General features: G+C 35.8%; 1 protein-coding gene across 1 annotated transcript in view; it reads right to left on the bottom strand.

Moving 5' to 3' along the window:
• TMTC1 (transmembrane O-mannosyltransferase targeting cadherins 1) overlaps positions 1-19,701 on the bottom strand; it is a 219,893-nt gene that overhangs the window by 174,934 nt on the left and 25,258 nt on the right. Inside the window, 2 exon segments of the mRNA XM_074194798.1 lie at positions 8,468-8,644; positions 17,873-17,946. Of these exon segments, the coding sequence (XP_074050899.1) occupies positions 8,468-8,644; positions 17,873-17,946 (251 nt within the window).

Genomic DNA, 19,701 nt, shown 5'->3' with positions numbered 1-19,701 from the left:
AAAAATAGATCAAAGACTGAGGAAAATAGCTCATTTTTGAGCATCTTTTTTCATAGCAGCAAAAATTGAAAACAAAAGAGATGCCTATTTATTGAAGAAGAATTCATAAGGTATATTAATATAGTAGAATATTATTGTATCATAAGAAAATATTAAAGAAACATTTTCAAAGGAAAGACCCCTATGAATGATACAGAGTGAAGTAAGCAAAACTAGGAGAATTTATGCAATGATAAAAATAATATAAACAAAAAATAAATATTTTTAAGCCTTTAGAGCATTCTCAATGCAATGGTAAAGCATGATGCCAGAGAACTGAAGATAAAGCATACTACCATATTTCTGCTCAAAAGGTGACACACTTAAAATTCAGGACAATGCATATATTTTTGGATTTTAGCCAATGTGAGAATTTGTGTTGTCAGGCTATGCATAATTATTATGAGGGTTTTCTTTCAACAACTACCAAGGACAATGAGAGAAAGAGAGAAATAATAAATGCTTGTAAAATTAAAAAAAAGAAATATATTACCTTAGTTTTCTCCATGCATTGACAGTTATTACTATTGATAACTATGAACCTTGAGTAAGGCAAGAAAATGAGCCTCCTGGGGCAGCTAGGTGGCACAGTGAATAGAGCACCGGCCCTGGAGTCAGGAGTACCTGGGTTCAAATCTGGTCTCAGACACTCAATAATTACCTAGCTGTGTGGCCTTGAGCAAGCCACTTAACCCCATTTGCCTTGCAAAAAAAAGTATACTTTAATCTGCATTCAGATATTATTGACTTTGTCTCTGGGATGGTTTGCAAATGAAGTGAGAGAAAATAAAAGTGTACTTTAATCTGCATTCAGATATTATTGGCTCTGTCTTCACCCTGTCCCTCCTCAAAAGTGTTTTATCTGACTGCCTTCTCCCATAATCATCCCGCTCTTCTATCACCTACACTCCACTTCCCCTCCCCTTGTCCCCTTTCTCCTATCCCTTTCCTCTCCTTTTTCCTCTAGGGTAAGATAGATTTCTATACCCTACTGAGTGTGTATGCTGTTTCCTCTCCCCCTCACCTTCCCCCCTTCCATAACACCCAAAATGTTTTTATGATGTCCTGAAGATATGGGCCAAAAATCTCTGGTGCACCTCAGCTACTCAGTGCTGATGGATCCACATTGATTAATGATAGGGATATGATCCTAGAGAGAGGGTTGAACATTTCCACAGTATTCTTAACAGATCATCATCAATCAATGCAGAAGCCAATGAACATTTATCTCAAGTTGAAGTCAATCAGACCCTAGCTGGTGTTCCAAATGAGGAAGTTGTTTTGAATGGCATTAGGCTCCTTTCAAGTGGCAAAGGACATGGTGCTGATTCTATTCCAGATGAAATCTATAAGATGGGGGGGGGGGTTCATAGCTCATCCAAAAACTGACTGAAATTTCCCAGGTTATATGGCATGAAGAGATTATTCCCCCAAGAATTCAAAGATGCTTCTATTGTCCATCTCTATAAAGGTAAAGGGAATAGATTGTCCTGTGACAATCACAAGGATATTTTCTTTTAGTCATTGCTGGTAAGAGTCTTTCCAGAGTCCTTCTCAACAGGCTAATCCTTCATCTGGAAGTTGGTCACCTTCCTGAGAACCAGTGTGGCTTCAGAAAGAGTAGAGGAACAGTTGATACGGTGTTTGTTGCCTGACAACTCCACAAAAAATGCCAGGAATTGAACAGAAGTCTGTTACAACATTTGTAGATCTGATCAAGGCCTTTGATACCATCAGTTGTGAGGGTTTATGGACAATTATGTCAAAATGTGGTTGCCCAAAGAAGTTCACCAGTATTGTATGTCAATTTCATGATGGCATGCATACCCAGGTTCTGGACAGTGGATGATGCTCTCAAGATTTACAAATTACCAAGAGTGAAACAAGAATATGTCTTTGCTCCCATATTTTTAGCATGTTTTCAGTCATGTTATCAAATGCCTTCACTGAGGATGAACATGGCCTCAAGGTCAGCTACCACACTGACGGCAAATTCTTCAACTTGAAAAGATTACAAGCCAAGACCAAAGTGGAGGAAGCGTTGGTGCATGATTTTCTGTTTGCAAATGATTGTGCACTCAATGAAGCCTCTGAAGCTGAGATGTAACAAAGTAAGAATCGATTCTCTGCTGCTTGTGCTAATTTTGGTCTAACAATTAACACCAAGAAAACACAGGTGTTTCATCAGCCAGCACCACACTATCCATATGTGAAATCACTGATTACAAATGGAGAAGTTTTGAGTACTGTAGACAAGTTCACTTACCTTGGCAATGTATAAGTACCTCCAAGGAGGTGTACATTGACAATTAAGTTGATACACGCTTTGCCATAGCCAGTTTAGTATTTGGAAGACTTCAAAAGAAAGTGTGGGAGAGAAGAGGTATTAGACTGACTATCAAATTGAAGTTCTAGAGTCACTGTGCTGACTTCATTATTATATGCCTGAGAAACTTGGACAGTTTACCAGTTCCATGTCAGTAAACTGAATCAATTCCATTTAAATTATCTTAGATTCTGAAAATCAACTGGCAGGAGACACTGAGGTCTTTTCTCAAGCTAAACTACTTAGCATTCCAACATTACTACAGAAAGTGCAACACAGTGGACTGGAAATGTTAGAATGATAGATAAATGTACACTTGTGTCATGGACCCAGCTCTGGACCTTGGCCACCTATGGGCTAGGAGACGCCTGGGGGTGTGAACCGGCCCACATGGGTGCTGGGAATGCCCCAGTAACAGGAGTGGCTCTGCCCATGAGGGAGGAACAGGGGAGGAGCTCGGGGGAGGAGCAGAGGACTATAAAAGGGATGGGATGGGGACAAGGAGAGCTATTTTCCCCTGCAATGTAAGCAATAAAGACCTGCTTGTTAGACTGCAACTGGGTGCTCTGTCCAGTTATTGCCCTCCTTCCCCAAAGGAGGGTCTGTGCATCTGAAGACCGAGGGGTCCGTGACATCCGAAGACCGGGGAAAGGTATGTATCCAGGCGAAGGCTCAGGATAGGTCCCCAAGCACACTTGCCATAAAAATTATTTTATGGAGAACTCACATGGGAAAAGTGTTCACAAGGGGGTCATAAGAAGTGATACTGAGAAACCCTAAAGGTCTCATTGAAGCGTTTTAGAATTTGTTGTACAGCATGGGAGACACTGGCAAAGGACTGCCCAGCATGGCATGCCCTCACCAGTGAGGGTGCTGCACTCTATGAGGAAGGTAGAATTGAAGAAGCCCAAAGGAAACAGAACATACATAAGTCTAGAGTATTCACCTCAAGTGTTCACCTGGGCTATTTGTGCCCAACCTATGGTAGAGCATTCCAAGATCATATTAGTTTGATCAGCCAATAGTTGGACACATTTCAATTTATCTTAAACAGTGTGATGTCATTTTGGTCTTCTTTGATAACAAAGGACAAGAACCAACCCCCCTCCCACTTAATTGCAAAAGTTTTTTCTAGAGTCTTTTATGTGATATATCTTAATGCATTCTACCTCTCCCTTCCCTTTCTACCAGTATATTCCTTTTTCACCCATTGACTCCACCTTTATAATATATTATACCTTTATATTCAGCTTCCTCCTGTGCCTTGACTATATATAACTGCTCTAATAAATAAGAAGTGCCATAGGAGTTACAGTATCTTCTTCCCATGGAGGAATACCTACTACTCAACATCATTAAATCCCTCAAAATTAGTCCTTCTAGTCCACTCTCTATATACTTTACCCTGAGTCCTCTACTTTGAAGATCAAATGTTCTGTTCAGCTCTGGTCATTTCAACAGAAAAGTCTGAAAGTTTCCTATTTCTTTGGATATCCATCTTTTCTCCTGAAAGAAGATGTTCAGTTTTGCTGAGTAGTTGATTCTCATCTGTAATCTAAGCTCTTTTGTCTATTGGAATATCATATTCCAAGCACTACAAGCCTTTAATGTAGATGCCAAATCCTGTGTAATGCTGACTGTAATGCTATGATATTGAAATTGTTTCTTTCTAGCTGCTTGTAGTATTTTCTCTTTGACTTAAGAGTTCTAGAATTTGGCTATAATATTCCTGGGAGTTCTTCTGTGTGGGGGCGGGGAGGATCTCTTTCAGGAGGTGATCAATGGATTCCCTCAATTTCTATTTTACATTCTGCTTCTAGGATCTCAGGGCAATTTTACTGTATTATTTCTTGAAAAATGAAGTCTAGACTCTTTTCCTAGTCATGACTTTTCTAGTCATGACTTTATTTAAAAAAAAGTTTTTAAATTATTTCTCCTGGATCTGTTTTCTAGGTCAGTTCTTTTTCCAATGAGATATATCACATTTTCTTCTAGTTTTTCATTCTTTTGGTTTTGTTTTATTGTTTATTGATTTCTCATAGTCATTATCTTCCTTTACCTCCATTCTACATTTAAAGAAGGGGGGGAGGGGGGGAGGGAAGCAAGATTGGGGGAAAATTGTAAAACTCAAATAATATCTTTAATAAAAATAAATTTAAAAAAAGAAAAAAGTAAAAATAACCAACTGGAAAAAGAATGGAACTTCAAAAAATAAAATCGATTAACTGGAAAGCAAATGCAATTCAGCAAAAACTAAAGTTAACCAAGTGAAAAAGTTAACAAAAAACTTGCTAATGAAAATAAACCCCTAAAAATTAGAATTGGACAAATAGAAGCCATGAATCTATGAGACACCAAGATTCCATCAAACAAAGTCAAAAGGTTGAAAAAATTGAAGAAAACATAAAGTATCTTTTAAGAAAAACAAATGACCTGAAAAATAGATCCAAGAGAGATAATTTACAAATTATTGGTCTACCAGAAAATCTAAATCAAAAAAATAGCCTGGAAAATACCTTTCAGGAAATTATCAAGGAAAGGTATTTTCCAGGCTATTTTTTTGATCTAGACAAGGTACTCCTTGAATAAATACCCAGAACATCTTCAAAAAGAGACCCCAGGATAGAAACGTCAAGGACTATCAGTCAAATGCCAGAATTCTCTAATTAAGGAGAAAATACTGCAAACAACCAAAAAGAAGTAATTTAAATACAAAGGAAGCACAATCTGAATTAGACAAGATTTATCAGATTTAACATTAAAGGATCAGAGGGCCCGGAATATGATATTTTGGAGGGCAAAGGATCTTAGATAACAACCAAGAATTTACCAAGTTACAGAATCCAGCATACTCTGTCAAGAGAAAAGATGGATGTTAAATGAAATAGAGGACTTCAAAATTTCCCAAAACAAAGACCAGAATTGAAAGAATTTGATCTTCAAATAAGTCAAGAAATGCATTAAAAGGGCAAACAGAAAGGGGGAAAAAAACAAATGTTAGTCAAAAATATTAAATTGTATACAATCTTTCAAGGGAAGCTAACACTTGTTAAGTCTTGAAAATTGTATTTCACTAAGGAGAGTTAAAAGGTAGACCATAGTTGAAGGGAGTACTAAGAATATATGGGTATGGTTGGTTCTTGTCCTTCATTATCAAAGAAGATCAAAATTGCATTACTATCTTTGAGACAAATTACAGTACATCTGATTGGTTGATCAGACCAATACAAGCTCAGAATGCTGTTATACAGGTCAGGTACAAATAATTCAGGTGAACACTTGAGGTGTTTACTCTAAACTTATGTATCTCATGTTTCAAATTACTTTAGATACTTAGAGGCTTGATGAGAATGTACTTAGAAGGGTTGGATAAAAAGAGATTAGGAATAATTTTATCTTAATCCATACTTTAATTAACAAGGGTTTCTGTGCTAGAATTAGACTGCTAAAGGGAAGAGTATACCTGATACTTTTTCTGGGGAGAGCTATAGAGCTATTCTTAGAGTACTTTAGAGATGGAGGGAGAGAGTATACTTGGAAGGACTGTTCAGCAACATCACAAAGAGATATGCTTTGCTTAATGCTTTGGCTACAATTGGAGGGAGTATATTTGGGGTAGGGGGTGGTACAAATGGTTCATGAACTCATTTAGCTTTGCAAATTGTTGTGGCTCCTGAGCATTGTGTGTCCATGAAGGGTACTTAAATAGGAAATAAAGTATAAAGTGATTATAATTTGATGTGATTTGGGATGTAAGAAATATATTCTAATGAGACAGAAGAGGTGATGGTACACAGTGACTATGAGGCAATGCTGCTTATCAATCAACTAAGCAATCAAGCAATCAACATTTGACTGATTGTTCTTTGACAAAACTTTAAGCTTATCAACCAATCAAGCTTTGATTGATTGTACTTTGATGCTATTTCTACGGGGTCTGATAAAAGGAGTGTATTTTGACAAAGTAAATGAAAGTATAAGGCAGGGTTAAAATAATAAAAACATTAAAAAAAAGGACTACATTAGGAGAAGGTTTTGTTTTAGAGGACAAATAACACCAGGTGAAGAAGCACAAAGACCTATTATAGTAGAGGGAAAGAAGAAAGAGTAGACACTAAGTAAACCCTACTCAACAGATTTGGCCCAGAGAGAGAATAATGTACATTCTACCCTACATGGATGTTGTGGGGGAGGGGAGGGAAATAAAAGGGAAGAAGGGACTAATAAAAAAGGAAGACAAAGGTAAGTGAAAAGTAAACAAAAAATTTAAAAGAAAAATTAAAGGGGAAAGGAAGCAAAATATTGCTGAGGAGGAATAAGAGGAAAGGAAAGTGAAAAGTACAAAAAGGGAAAGATAACATGAATGAAAATAAAAATATAATAATCTTAACTGTAAATTTGAATTGAATGAATTCTCCCAAAAAATGAAAGTGGATAGCAGAATAGATTAAAAACCATAATCCTGCAATATACTGTTTACAAGAAACACATTTGAAGCAGAGAGATACACAAAGGTTAAAGATGTAGAGTACTATTGTTCTATAAGAAACAGTGAATAGTCAGACTCCAGAGAAGCATGGAAAGAATTACAGGAACTGATGCTGAGTGAAGGAAGCAGAATGAAGAGAACATTGTACAAATTAACAACAACAATGTGAGTTGATCAATTTTGATGGATACAGTTCCTCTCAGCAATTCAGGGAGCTAGGACAACCATGGGACACCTATTAGAGAGAGAGAGAGAGAAAGAGAGAGAGAGAGAGAGAGAGAGAGAGAGAGAGAGATCCATCCAAACTAAGAAAAAACATTTTTAAAAAACCTGTAGAATCTAAATGAAACTATATTCACTTTTTTAAAAATTTCTCTTTTGTTATTCTTCCTATCCCATGATTTTCTTTCTTTACCCTTAGTCCTAAAAATTGACTAATATGTTGACATGCTAAAAACAAATGTACAATGTCCACTAGACTGTTTGTCACTGAGGGGAGGGAGGTGAGAAGGGATGGTGCAAGGAAATTATGTAACTTAAAAATATGCATGCGAATGAATGTTGAAAAACTTTCTTAACATGTAAATGGAAAAATAAAATAAAATATCAATTAAAACAAAACAGAATTTTATTTATACTATAACCAACTCTTTGTGACCTCATATTGAGTTTTCTTGGAAAAGATACTAGAGTGGGTTTGTCATTTCCTTCTCCAACTCATTTTATAGATGAGGAAACTGAAGCACACTTAAGTGATTTGCCTAGTGTCACAATCAGATTTGAGCCCAGGTCTTCTTAACTTCAGGTCAGATGCATCAGCAACCTGAACAAAAATGTTTCCAGACTAAAAATCCTACATAATATTATGAGAAACATTAGAATACTGAAAGAAGCATTGGATTGAGGTTTAAGTCCTGGAAAGGATATGTACAATCTCACTATCTTTACTAAGGCTCAGTATTCTTATCTGTTAAATGGGGAAACCAATACCGGCTCTAAGGATGACATATGTTTGTTATTTGGAAAATACTATATACAATAAGATTATTTTTAAACAAATGTACTTTTCTGTATTCTTATTTTGCCTTCCCACTTCCTTTATTTATTTTCCTTTAACTATCTTTGTGCTTTTTGAGTTCAATGCAATGCCTTCCATCTTTTTCAAACCACACTGCTGACAAAAATCTAGAAAATACTATGTGGATCTTGTTGTTAGACAGATGGACTAAGAGGAAAAGACAGATTTGGATACTTCTATCCAATAAAGAAAAGCCAGGCCTACAAAAGCTACATCTATTCATACTGCAAACTCTAGCCATCATCATTTTTAGTCAACCTCATTGAAAGGGGGGGGGGGTGGAGTGGAAGGGAGAGAACCAGTCTTATTTACATCACTTAATACCTTTCAGAAATCTAAATATGGTTTGGAACATTTAATTCCAGTGTTTAAACCAAGACAGAATTATACTGTGCCATAATTATTTTTATGTCTTTTTGTGGTTTTTATACCAAAGTTTAAGAAAATTTTGAACATTTAATGCTAATCAAATTCCAGACAATTTTGCTTTTGATTTGCCTTCCAATATAGAAGAAAAACCTTCAAAACAACTTACCATTTACCTCTGTTGTGAGGTAGGGAAAAAAGATCATAGACTAGGCACACTCCAAACACTGTGATTCCAGTCTCTTTGACCAACATTGCACAGGTCCCCAGAAACAAACTGAGCAGCAGAAAAAATGGAGAAGTTGTAGGAAGAAAACACTCCCCAGTGTAAAGAAGATCCATACTCCTGCAAAGAAGTTTAAAAGTTATTTCTCATTACTAAGTATCCCAAGCAAATCTCTTTATGCTAATAACTCTAGCAGGGTAAATGTTCTTCAGCCTTCACAAAGTGAATTGATCCCCACCTGGTTTCAGTCTAAGTGACAGGGTGAGAACTTGGACATGCATGACTGAAATACTGCTACAAAGTAGAAATAAAAACTCTTCTCTTGTCTTCAGTCAGAAAAACTGATTACTCAGGGACTGCAAAGCCAGACCTGACTGGGTATGTAAAAGAGGTGACCACTCCTTCATCGGATTTTTCATTCCTAGATTTTCCTTTAAACTGCTGATTAAGTGCAAGGGTACCTGTCCTGTTCACCTCAGTCTCTTGATTTTGCTTTCTTGATTAGATGATCAACTACCAACTTTTTGAACATTTCACATTCTGGAGATTGAAGAGTGAGAATTGGCATCTTATCCCTCCCCAGCACCAGAGCACAAGGAGAGGGGGGAGAATTCCAGTTAGCAGCAATAAAATAACACAATAGGGAGGTTTGAATGAAAGACATGTATGGGAAAGTTCCTGGTGAAGTCCTCTCAGGGTTAAAAAAAATGTTTTTGTCAAGAAAACCTTGCATTCCAAAGGAGGCTCAGAGTCATCTGCTTTATGATAAGACTATTTTTGTAAACTGAGAAGACATCCTGACCAAAGATATTACTTCATTTTAGTTGAGATAATTATGAAAGTCCTAGATTACCTCACCTTCTTGTGGGAAAAATATTATGAAAACATTTCATCTTTTCTTTGTGTCTGTCTCTGGGGTAAATTTCAGTGAATAGATTTGTGTGGGATAAAAACTCACTTAAAAAATATAGACTCCTCAAAGCAAAAAGGAAAGTTTATTTTGGCTTTTCTGGAGAAAATGGCACCCCCAAGTGTCACAAAGATAGTGAAGATCAAGGAGCTGCCCTGAGGTGACAGGCAGGCAAGATTATATGGCCTAGTGAGATTCCCCCCCTCCCTAGCCCCATCTCTTCCTACCTGATTGGTTAAGGTTTTCAGAGCTAATCTTTACTTGAAAAATCTAACCAGAAACAAAGAGAATAAAAGGTTTTCATAAAATATTACCTCACCATCCAGATGGTGGGGGTATCAGAAGAAGATTTCTAATGACCTTCTATAAAATGAATTAATGTCTGAGTATGCAAGGTCTTCTAATGGACTCCACTAGCAGTTATCAAATAAGAAAAGACAGGCTACTGTTCCCACAGTCCATTATCAAACAGGTGGATAACTAAGACTACAAGATCTCTTCTCTAGAAGTATTCCACTACTTCCCTCCCTAACAGAATCAATGCAAGGTCTTTCTGGAAACACTCCACTGTTTCACTTCCCAGCAGAATCAGGAGGGAATCTGACTGGGAACGCAAGGCTTCTCTGCCTCTCCTAAGAATACTCTGAGGGTAATAGTCTGTCTCTGTTTTAATGGTTTTTAACCCTGAGAGGACTTCACTAAGAATGTTAACTCTTAAGAGGGAATATTCCACTCAGATTGTATCCAAAAAAAAAAAGCCCAGTCAATGGGATAATTTGGAGAAGGGTTACAGAGAAGGGGGGGGGGTGTGAAACTCTATATATTCTTGCTTGACTGTAGTTTGAATGCAGCTCTCTGACTCTTGCCACTTTTGGTGTGAGATTTTTGAGTCTTATCTTTCTCAAAAAAGCAAATAAAACATTTTTTTGTTCAGACCCAGTCTCTGAAGATTTTACTTAGTCTATTTTTATCACACACAATTCTGGTACATTGGTAAGGAAATTCCCCTACTTAAGATTCTCCTGGACACAGATACAAGCAGGTGCCATGCTGGACTACTTTCAGCAGTTCATGATTTAGTACCCAGGCAGATCCCTTGAGAAACAAGGGAAGAATCCCAGAGAGAGACTTAGTTTGAGCATAACTAAAAGTCCGAAGACCTCTGGAGGCAACACAAGGAGAGAAAATGGGCCTTGCTGCAGAAGCTGATTTGTAATTTGAAAGGCCAGTTAGGTACACGTAAGTTTGTGTACACAAGCCCAGACAGGCAAGACCTGTGAATCCTGGCAAAGTTTACACAGTTCCAGTTGACCCAGATAAGATCAGTGAGCCCCTGAGTGACCTGATCTCTGCTACATCTAAGCAGTTAAAGTCTGTAAGGATAGCTGCAGAGGAGCTCCCAAGCAGAGTCCAGAGGGTACAGAGAAAGCCTTCATGTGGTTCAAGTCCATAGGGGGTCTGGAGAAAGCTCACACAGGGCAAAGGAAAGGGGAGGGGGCTCAAAACTAGGTAGCAAGGAAAAATTGCTCCCCAATGTGCCCAGCTGAGAGGTCTAGGGGTCTAGATTTAATATTTGGGAAGAAGTACCAAAGTAAAAAGACAAAGTGCAGAAAATGATTAAATACTGTTGACTTTTTCTCTTCCCCAGATTCTTTGCTGCTATTCTGTGCTACCAGATACTTTTTCCCCCCTTCCTCCTCATCCTCTTCCCTGTACCCCTGCTTTTTTTTCTCCACCACTTGTCACTTGCCTGGCTCTTTGGCTTTTATCTCTCAACCTTGAATGGGAGTTAAAAGAGAATTTATTATGAAAAAGAATTAAATAATGGGGGGGGGGATTGTTTCATGAAGACTTGGTAAAACACGTGTTAAAAAGGAAATGTATTTGGAGTTAAAAGAAACAGAAAAGAGACAATGAGTATTCCCAGATGAGAAAGGTATGTGTAAAATAAACAAATCACAAAAGAAATGCTATTTGACATTGAGAAAGCTTAGAGGAAGTAAATTCCAGAAAGGACAAAAGAGTCTGGTCTCTGCCCATTCTAAAGTATATAATTTGATTATACAGAAATGCCAGAAAAAAGGAAAATTGAAGCATATGCTAGAAACAGTTAATGAATCCAGTTTACTCTATGGTAACATTATAGCTTCAGAAGTTTATTTGATAATGTTATTTAATTTCCAAAATTTACAGAAAATAATGAAACAACTGGGGATTTAAGAAGAGAAGAGTCCCTCTCCCCCATGAGAAGTTATTTGGTTTGCTCTATCTGAAAAGGGTGGTGGTGGGAAATATTCTAATTAGGCTATGGGATTTTTGAGTGGCTGTTTGCCTTCTCAAAAGTTATACCAGGTAAAATAAAAAAGTGTTAAATAGTAAAATCTTTGAATGGAAAGTTATATTACAATGCAGTCTATATAGCTGTAAAAATAAAGTTTTAAATAAGCTAGGAAAATCTGGTTCAGAACAGCATTATTAAAATCAAAAGAAAGGGGCAGCTAGGGGGTACAGTGGATAGAGCGCCAGTGCTGGAGACAGGAGAACTTCAGTTCTAATTGGGTCTCAGACATGTAATAATTATCTAGCTGTGTGACCTTGGGCAAATAATTTAATCCCATTGCCTTGCCAAAAAATATCTAAAATCAAAAGAAACAAAAAATAATAGTAGAAGAACATATTAAGGGAAAATGTAAGTAGTTCAGTCTGAATAATGAATTCTGAAAGAATTAGGAAGAGAATAAAAAGGATAGCAAGGGAAAATGAAAAGGCACAGAGACAGATGGAGTTCTTGAAACATTTGTGAAGTATGGAAGTTGATTAAAACATATAGAAAGAAGTTACAAGTAGGTTTGATTTGCTATAAGTAAAAAGATAGATTTTGGGAGTTCTGAAAAATGATTTAAAAATCAATGCAAAAAGAGAAAAAGTATAGAGAGCTATAAATCTAAATGAGGATATGCCTTTTTAAATAAGTTTGGGGGGTACAGCTAGGTGGTACAGTGGATAAAGCACCAGTCTTGGAGTCAGTAGGACCTGAGTTCAAATCCAGTCTCAGACACATAATAATTACCTTGGGCAAGTCACTTGACCCCACTGCCTTGCAAAAACTGAAAAAAAATTTTTTAAATAGAAATAAGGTTGGGGGTAATTTGAAAATTGCATCAGACTGCCACTTTTGCAATATCTGGCAGTGAATTGATTGGAAAATAATAAACACCATAAAATGAAAAGTTTGATATGAAAGCAATTGCTAGATAAATGTTAATCTTTTTATTACCTTATTGTTTCTTCAATGAGATAATTCTATAATGGGCTATTATTCTGTATCAAGTACATGAAAATACATGTAACTGAATTAAAGGTTTATAAAAATGTACAATTTTGGGGTGGCTGGGTAGCCCAGTGGATAGAACACTGGCCCTGGAGTCAGGAGTACCTGAGTTCAAATTCAGCCTCAGACTTTTGAAATGTAATAGAAGTATAAAGAAAATCTTGCAATCATAAGAATGGACTTTTTTAGAAACATCTACTCTTAAGAATTTTCTATGTTGCAACATCCTAGGGAGTAAAGGGAATATTCAATGAAATTGAAACATATTATGTATAGTTAGTAAACTTTGTATAAGAACAGATCCAAACTAAACTTTTTTTGAGAATTTAAAGGTTGTGGTGAAATAACAAACAATGAATACATTAAGTTTCATCTATTACATTTGTAAAGATTTGTTATAAGAAAAGTAGAGAATGCTTTGGCAACGGTCTAACTCTCTCAAGGTCTTTTTGCCCCAGAGAATTTATGAAAAGCTTTGTTTTTCCACCTCATGATTATGAAAGGCAATATTTTTATGTAAGATCAAAGTAGCTTATTAATATCTGTTATTTAAGAAGAAATATATGTTGTAACACTGGCATGGGTATATTGGGGATCTTTGAAACTATCACATGTATAAGATTAAATTCATGGAGAATCTTATTTTCTTTTTGAAAATAGGAGTGCATTTGGAATAATAAGTAAATAAGTTATGAAACAGATGTAAAAGAGATTTGTGTGTAAAAGATATTCAGTTATAAGAGAACTGTTGTTCTGTTTTGCTTTAAGAGAAGGAGATGTCAGCATTGTAGGTTAAGGGTTTCATGTAGGTTAAGAGTTAAATGTTCGATTTTAAAGAAGTAAAATGGTAACTCAGAAGGATAGTGTTAAGATATATTTCCCAATCTCTTATACTGCAAGATCACATTTCCAATAATACTGAATAAATGTGAGGGACTTTGAAAAATGATTGGGAAATTGAAAAACTATGTAACCCCTAGTTAGGTAACTTACTGATGAGTAAGCTGTTGAAAAGTTATGTGGGGTGGCTAGGTGGTGCAGTAGACAGAGCACCAGCCCTGGAGTCAGGAGTACCTGAGTTCGAATCTGGCCTCAGACACTTAATAATTACCTAGCTGTGTGGCCTTGGGAAAACCACTTAACCCACTGCCTTGCCAAAAAAAAAAAAACTAAAAAAAGTTATGTGTTCTACTTTTATAAATATATTTTATTGTAATGATGTCAAAGCCTATAATTAATGATTTATTGATTTGTAGGGATAATGAAGAAAAATATCAAAAGTCATGATCCTCTGAGATCTTTGAAATTTTTAAACAATGTGTTGGACCTTATTCTAGATCTGTAGGTCAAGATATAAATGCAATATAAAGATTGTTTTGTAAAATCTAGCAATTAAAGGGTTTAGTCTTATTACTATTTAGTTACATTTGTAATTAATAACATATGCTCAAAAATTTAGAGTTCCCTAAGATGTTCTAATGGTTTGAAAGAATTCTGAAAATAATGACTTGTATTTCAAATATGGCTAATAATGAAACAGGTGTATTATAGAGAACTGTCTGCCAATTATGTATGTGTAAATTGGGAAACTGTGATTGTTTGCTTTGAAGTAAAAGCACCTGAGTAACATAGGAAAGAAAAAAATAATGATAATAATTTGATATTTTCCTGTGACAATCTCTAACTAATTGTTATGTGGGAATTCTGAAGATAATCTCTTAGCCAAAGAAGGTGTTTATTATGTAATACAGGAAGTTAGAAGTAGGGGTCTCTTGCCAAGAGGCCTCTGACATATTATCTTAATCCAGAAATAAATCAAATATGATTTCAGACAAAGGGATGTGAGTCCAGAGATCAGAAGTAAGTGCCACCAGAAGGACAGACGTTCTAGTTGAGTTATGGAACATATTTGTGAAGCAATCAAGAAATGCTTCAGATGCTAGGGGATCTTGATTGCTTCCTGAATAAGTTTAGAAAATATTTTTAGTTTAGTCACTGAGAGTTTAGTTTAGTGTATTCTGATGACAGGGACACTCAAAGTAGATATATGTGTAGGGAAGGGGGCTGATTGATTGTAACCCTCCCCCCCCCATCCAGATTATAATTAGTATTCAGTCCTTGTGAAGTGGATTCCATTGGAGGTCTAATTAGATGGAATTATTTCAGGTTGTGGATCTTTTCATTGGTTTTTGTTGTTCTTATATCAGGTATGTTCAGCAAAGGAAGTGCTGTTGGGTCAATGCTCTTTTGAAGCCCAGAAGTCCAATGGAGGTTTGGAGACAGCACAGATGATAATACATTGGGATAAAAAGATTGAAGGGGTGGCTTTTCAATGAAGCCTGAAGTTGGACCTTTTCTGACCTGACTTCCCCAAATGTGACATTTGAATAATATCTCACTGGATAAATCTAAAACTTGGCTTAAGGCATTTGACTATGACCTCTGCCTGGAAACTGACACTCTAAATTTTCCTTTGATGTACTGGACCTTTATAGTAAATCACTATAAGCAAATCTGATATAGAAATTAAAGGTTAATTGGAATTTAATAGCTAGGTAGGCTAGTGTGTGGTTTTAAACTCTGCTGTTAGCTATGTGTGCTGACAAGTATAAAGATCCCTTGATTTTTCAATGTTAGAAAGGATATTTAGGTAAGCAGAATAAAAGATTTTTGTCATCTTAAGACATAATTCTGTGCAACCAGCAGTTTCAAATTCTACTTTAAGGAAGGGATGTAAGTCAGTTCAGTATATTAAGAGAATTACCTATAGTATATTTCATATATTTAGAAACATTTTGGGAAGAAAGAAGAATTTATTTTAGTTAAGGATGCTCAAGTTGTTTTAATAAGGAGCCAGAGGCTGAGACAGTCTATATGTCACTTGCTGGACATTCTTTGTACTAAGAACTGATGTATAAACTCAAACTAATCTGGCAATTTTCAGTAAATTCACTTGTACAGTGAAAGAAATATAGAAGTTTTATTTTTGATAGAGTGAAATATGAATGTGAATATTACAGTAAGTAAAATTGTAAAACTCTAGAATTTTATTGTCTAATGATCAAAACATAAGTCTAAGTCTGATAAGATGTTGTGTTAAACAAGTTCCTTTACAAGAAGAGAAGTCAAATTGAGGAGAACTTTTTGGAAGACATTGAATGTCTCCAGGAGAAAAATAGAGAGAGACCGAACCAGATCATCTTCCTCCATTTTGTGTCTATGTGTGTATGGGTTGTTTGGTCAGGGGGTTCAAGAAAAAGATGGGTCCCAATTGGACAGGAAGAAAGAATAGAATCTGCGTGGGTGGGGACAATGAATATGAAGATCTTGCTGAGGGGATGTATCAAGAGAATTGTGTGAGAGGACTTCAGATACATGTATATATACATATACATATATATATATACATATACATATGTATATATATATATATATATACACATTGAAATAAGGAAAGGGATTGTATAGGAAAATTCCTTGTAAAGTCCTCTCAAGGATAAGAAATGTTTGTCAAGAAAACCCTGAAGGGTGGCTAGGTGGCACAGTGGATATCACACTGGCCCTGGAGTCAGGAGTACTGGAATTCAAATCTGACCTCAGACACTTAATAATGGCCTAGCTGTGTGGCCTTGGGTAAGCCACTTAACCCCATTGCCTGCAAAAACTAAAAAAAAAACAAAAAAAAAACCCTGAATTCTAAAGGAGGTTCAAAGTTACCTGCTTTATGATAAGACTATATTTTACAAACTGAGAGGATAGTCTAACCATAAACATTACTTTATTTTATTTGAGATAATTATGAAGGTCCTAAACTACCTCACCATCTGGTGGGAAAAATATTATGAAAACATTTCATCTTTTCTTTGCATCTGGGGCAAATTTCAATGAATAGATTGTACCCCCCAAAAGACCAACCAACAGGCTTTTGAGCTAGGGGAAAATGTGGGAGAGAACTCTTGCTTGATTGTACTTTAGGTACAGCTCTCTGACTCTTGCCACTTTTGGTGTGAAATTTTTGAGTCTGTCCTTTCTTGAGAAAGCAAATAAAACTTTCTTTTGTTTAGATCCAGTCTCTAAAGATTTTATTTAGAGTGTTTTTATCACATGCAGAGGGTAGTGAATGGAGCCTATGTGACCAGCTGAAAATCTAGGCACATTTCCTAGACATACTTTTTTTTCCTGAATCCATGCCAGCATGATTACTATCACTCTCTTCTCTTCCTAATGCCTTCTGATCTACAAGCAATCAATCAAAAAACATTCATTAAGCACTTACAATGTATGAAGCACTATGCTAGACACAAGAAAAATAAAGACAAAAATTAAACATTCCCTCAAGAAGTCACTCCTAAAGGGATTATATATTCCATGAGACAAACATGTCTTTTTCTTCTTGTTTCTACCCACATCAATGATAAACTGAAATAGGCCAAAAGAAATATGATCAGATTTTTTTTCAGAATGGATAAAAATATAAAGATATTGCTACATCTCTCTTCCCAACAACAAAGAAATCTTACCAATCCATCCTAGGCTCCTCTCTTTCTCCTTGTTGAAGTTATTCACAATATGTAAGATTAAGAAGCTTTTTAAAAATTCAAGTACCATTGCTTCAAATCCATCCTAACTTCTCTTAAATTCTGAGCTAACTTTCAAAGGATGATTGAAGAAATGAGAAGATGTAGAATAGGTGAGGATTGGTACAATGAAATATTAAATATAGCAAATATCGATTAAAAAGCAAAAGAACCACTCATAGGTTTAGTGTTTTGTTTGGGGTATTTTGCAGAGCTGCATTTCTAAATTTTTTGTTCTTGGTCAAAATCTCAGAAGAAAAGATAAAAAGTAAGATTATGGGAAAAGAGTCATTTTTTAACTCTATAGCTCATTTCAAAGAATAGGAATAGTTTTAAGTGGTAGGGTATTGGGATAAAGAGAAAAATCTTTATTCTTTCTAATATACAAAAAGCACTTCTGATGGCATGATTTTTTCCTTTCAAAAAATATCTTTCTGTGTAGGTTCAACTAATTCAGGTTGACTACAAACACTAAAGGGTTCTCAAAAGAGGGAAATGGATCAAAAGGGGGAACAAACAATGATACTCACTTATTATAGGAGAGAAAGGCCAATAAAAAAAGCAAACAAGCTAACACATCTGCTCTCCCCACGATGCCAGTTACCTAGAAAAAGAAATAGATAAGAAACGAGAGAGAGAGAGAGAGAGAGAGAGAGAGAGAGAGAGAGAGAGAGAGAGAGAGAGAGAGACACTGAGAGATCAAGAATGTTTTGGGGGTGGGGAGAGAACATACAATTGAATAAACAACCAATATTTCTATCTAAAATAAAGAAATCTGCCTTCCAGTACTAAGTAGGTACATGACATGGTATATAAAGACCTGAAGACTGGTTCAAGTCTCTCCTCTGACAAATCCTGGCAAATCAAATGTTCTAGGTAATTTATAAGACTATTCTCATCCAAAAATGAAATCACAGAATCAATCTCTGTTCCCTTGTGCTAAATCTGTCTCAAAAACTCTTCAATAATTACATATTTATCAATGAGTCTACTAAAGGATAAAGAAGGATCCAAATTCTAACCTTCATTCCAACTGACAGGTAATGAAAGTACAAGATGGGACCATAAGGTAATAATTTTATCTAAAGCTAAAAGAACAGCATTATCTCTGGGAAAATGGCATACTGAGTACAGGAGCACAAGTGGCATTAGGAATTAGCCATACCAAAGGTCCATGAAGCTATTATCTTTGTACAATAGCTTTCCTTAAGGGGTTATGTTTACTCTAGACTACACAATTTGACTGCTTTAGCATTTTCATTGGTTATATAATCTCCAAGTTCCAGTGATCGTGAAAGGAAGGGTCAGATAGGGACAGTCACAGTGACTCCAGAAAAAAAGTATTTTTGAAATTGAAGTAACTCACATTCTAATACAATTGGATGTGTGTAACAAGAATTAACGAGATTCTCAAACTGAAATAGAATTATCTATCATAAGCAATGCTAAGGCTAGGTTTTAAGTATACTGAAATACAGCTTTGCACAGTGTAGCATAATAATATTCTACAGGCAAACTGTAGCTGCAAAACAAACCAGTTTTGGTATCCAGTTATGACCAGTAGGAGTTTTCTTTATAAAGATATGAGAGCAGGGGTGTGCTGGTTAAAAAAAAAAAAACAACAGTACTCCAACAGAGAAAAATATAACTTCAACATTCTTTTGAATTTAATCTGCATAATTCGCATTCTCTCAATAATTTTAAGTCTAAACAATAAATCAAGTATTGATTTTTAGTGCTTCCCAAAGTTCTGCAGTGTAAATGCTCATAGTGAAAATTTAAGAAACTGTTGTCCCCAACATGAGCTGGCTCCAACTTGTCTCTGGCTGGGAATGAATGAATAGTCAAGTTTCAACAGTAATGACTGTGCTAAAAGATCAAAGATTTAAGTTTGGGAAGCAGAATTAATATAGTTAGGCCAGAAATATGCCTAGAAATTTGGGGTAATTAGTTGACACAGTAAATAGAGCTCTGGGGACTGAATAAGGAAGATTCATCTTCCTGAGTTCAAATCTGGTTTTAGACACTTACTAGCTATGCCACCCTGGACAAATCATTTATCCTTGTTTGTCTTAGTTTCCTCATCTGTAAAATGAACTGGAGAAGGAAATGGCAATCCACTACAATAACTCTGCCAGAAAACCCTAAATAGAGTCATTAAGAATTAGACACAACTGAATAACAGAAATATTAGATAATCTGCTTGAAGGTGATTGTTCATATATCCTGATGCTAAATCCAATGCTCTTTCCTCTAGATTAATTTCCTCTTACAGATTAAATAGTATTTTATTATTACCTCATTTCATAGACAAAGAAAAAGAATTAAAGAGGTGGGTCCCAATAAATTATGGAGGAAA

Source organism: Macrotis lagotis, chromosome 7 (assembly GCF_037893015.1).
Source record: "Macrotis lagotis isolate mMagLag1 chromosome 7, bilby.v1.9.chrom.fasta, whole genome shotgun sequence".
In the NCBI taxonomy this organism is placed as follows: Eukaryota; Metazoa; Chordata; class Mammalia; order Peramelemorphia; family Peramelidae; genus Macrotis; species Macrotis lagotis.
Note: the sequence above shows the minus strand (reverse complement) of the source record. Positions and strands in the feature narration are given on the sequence as shown.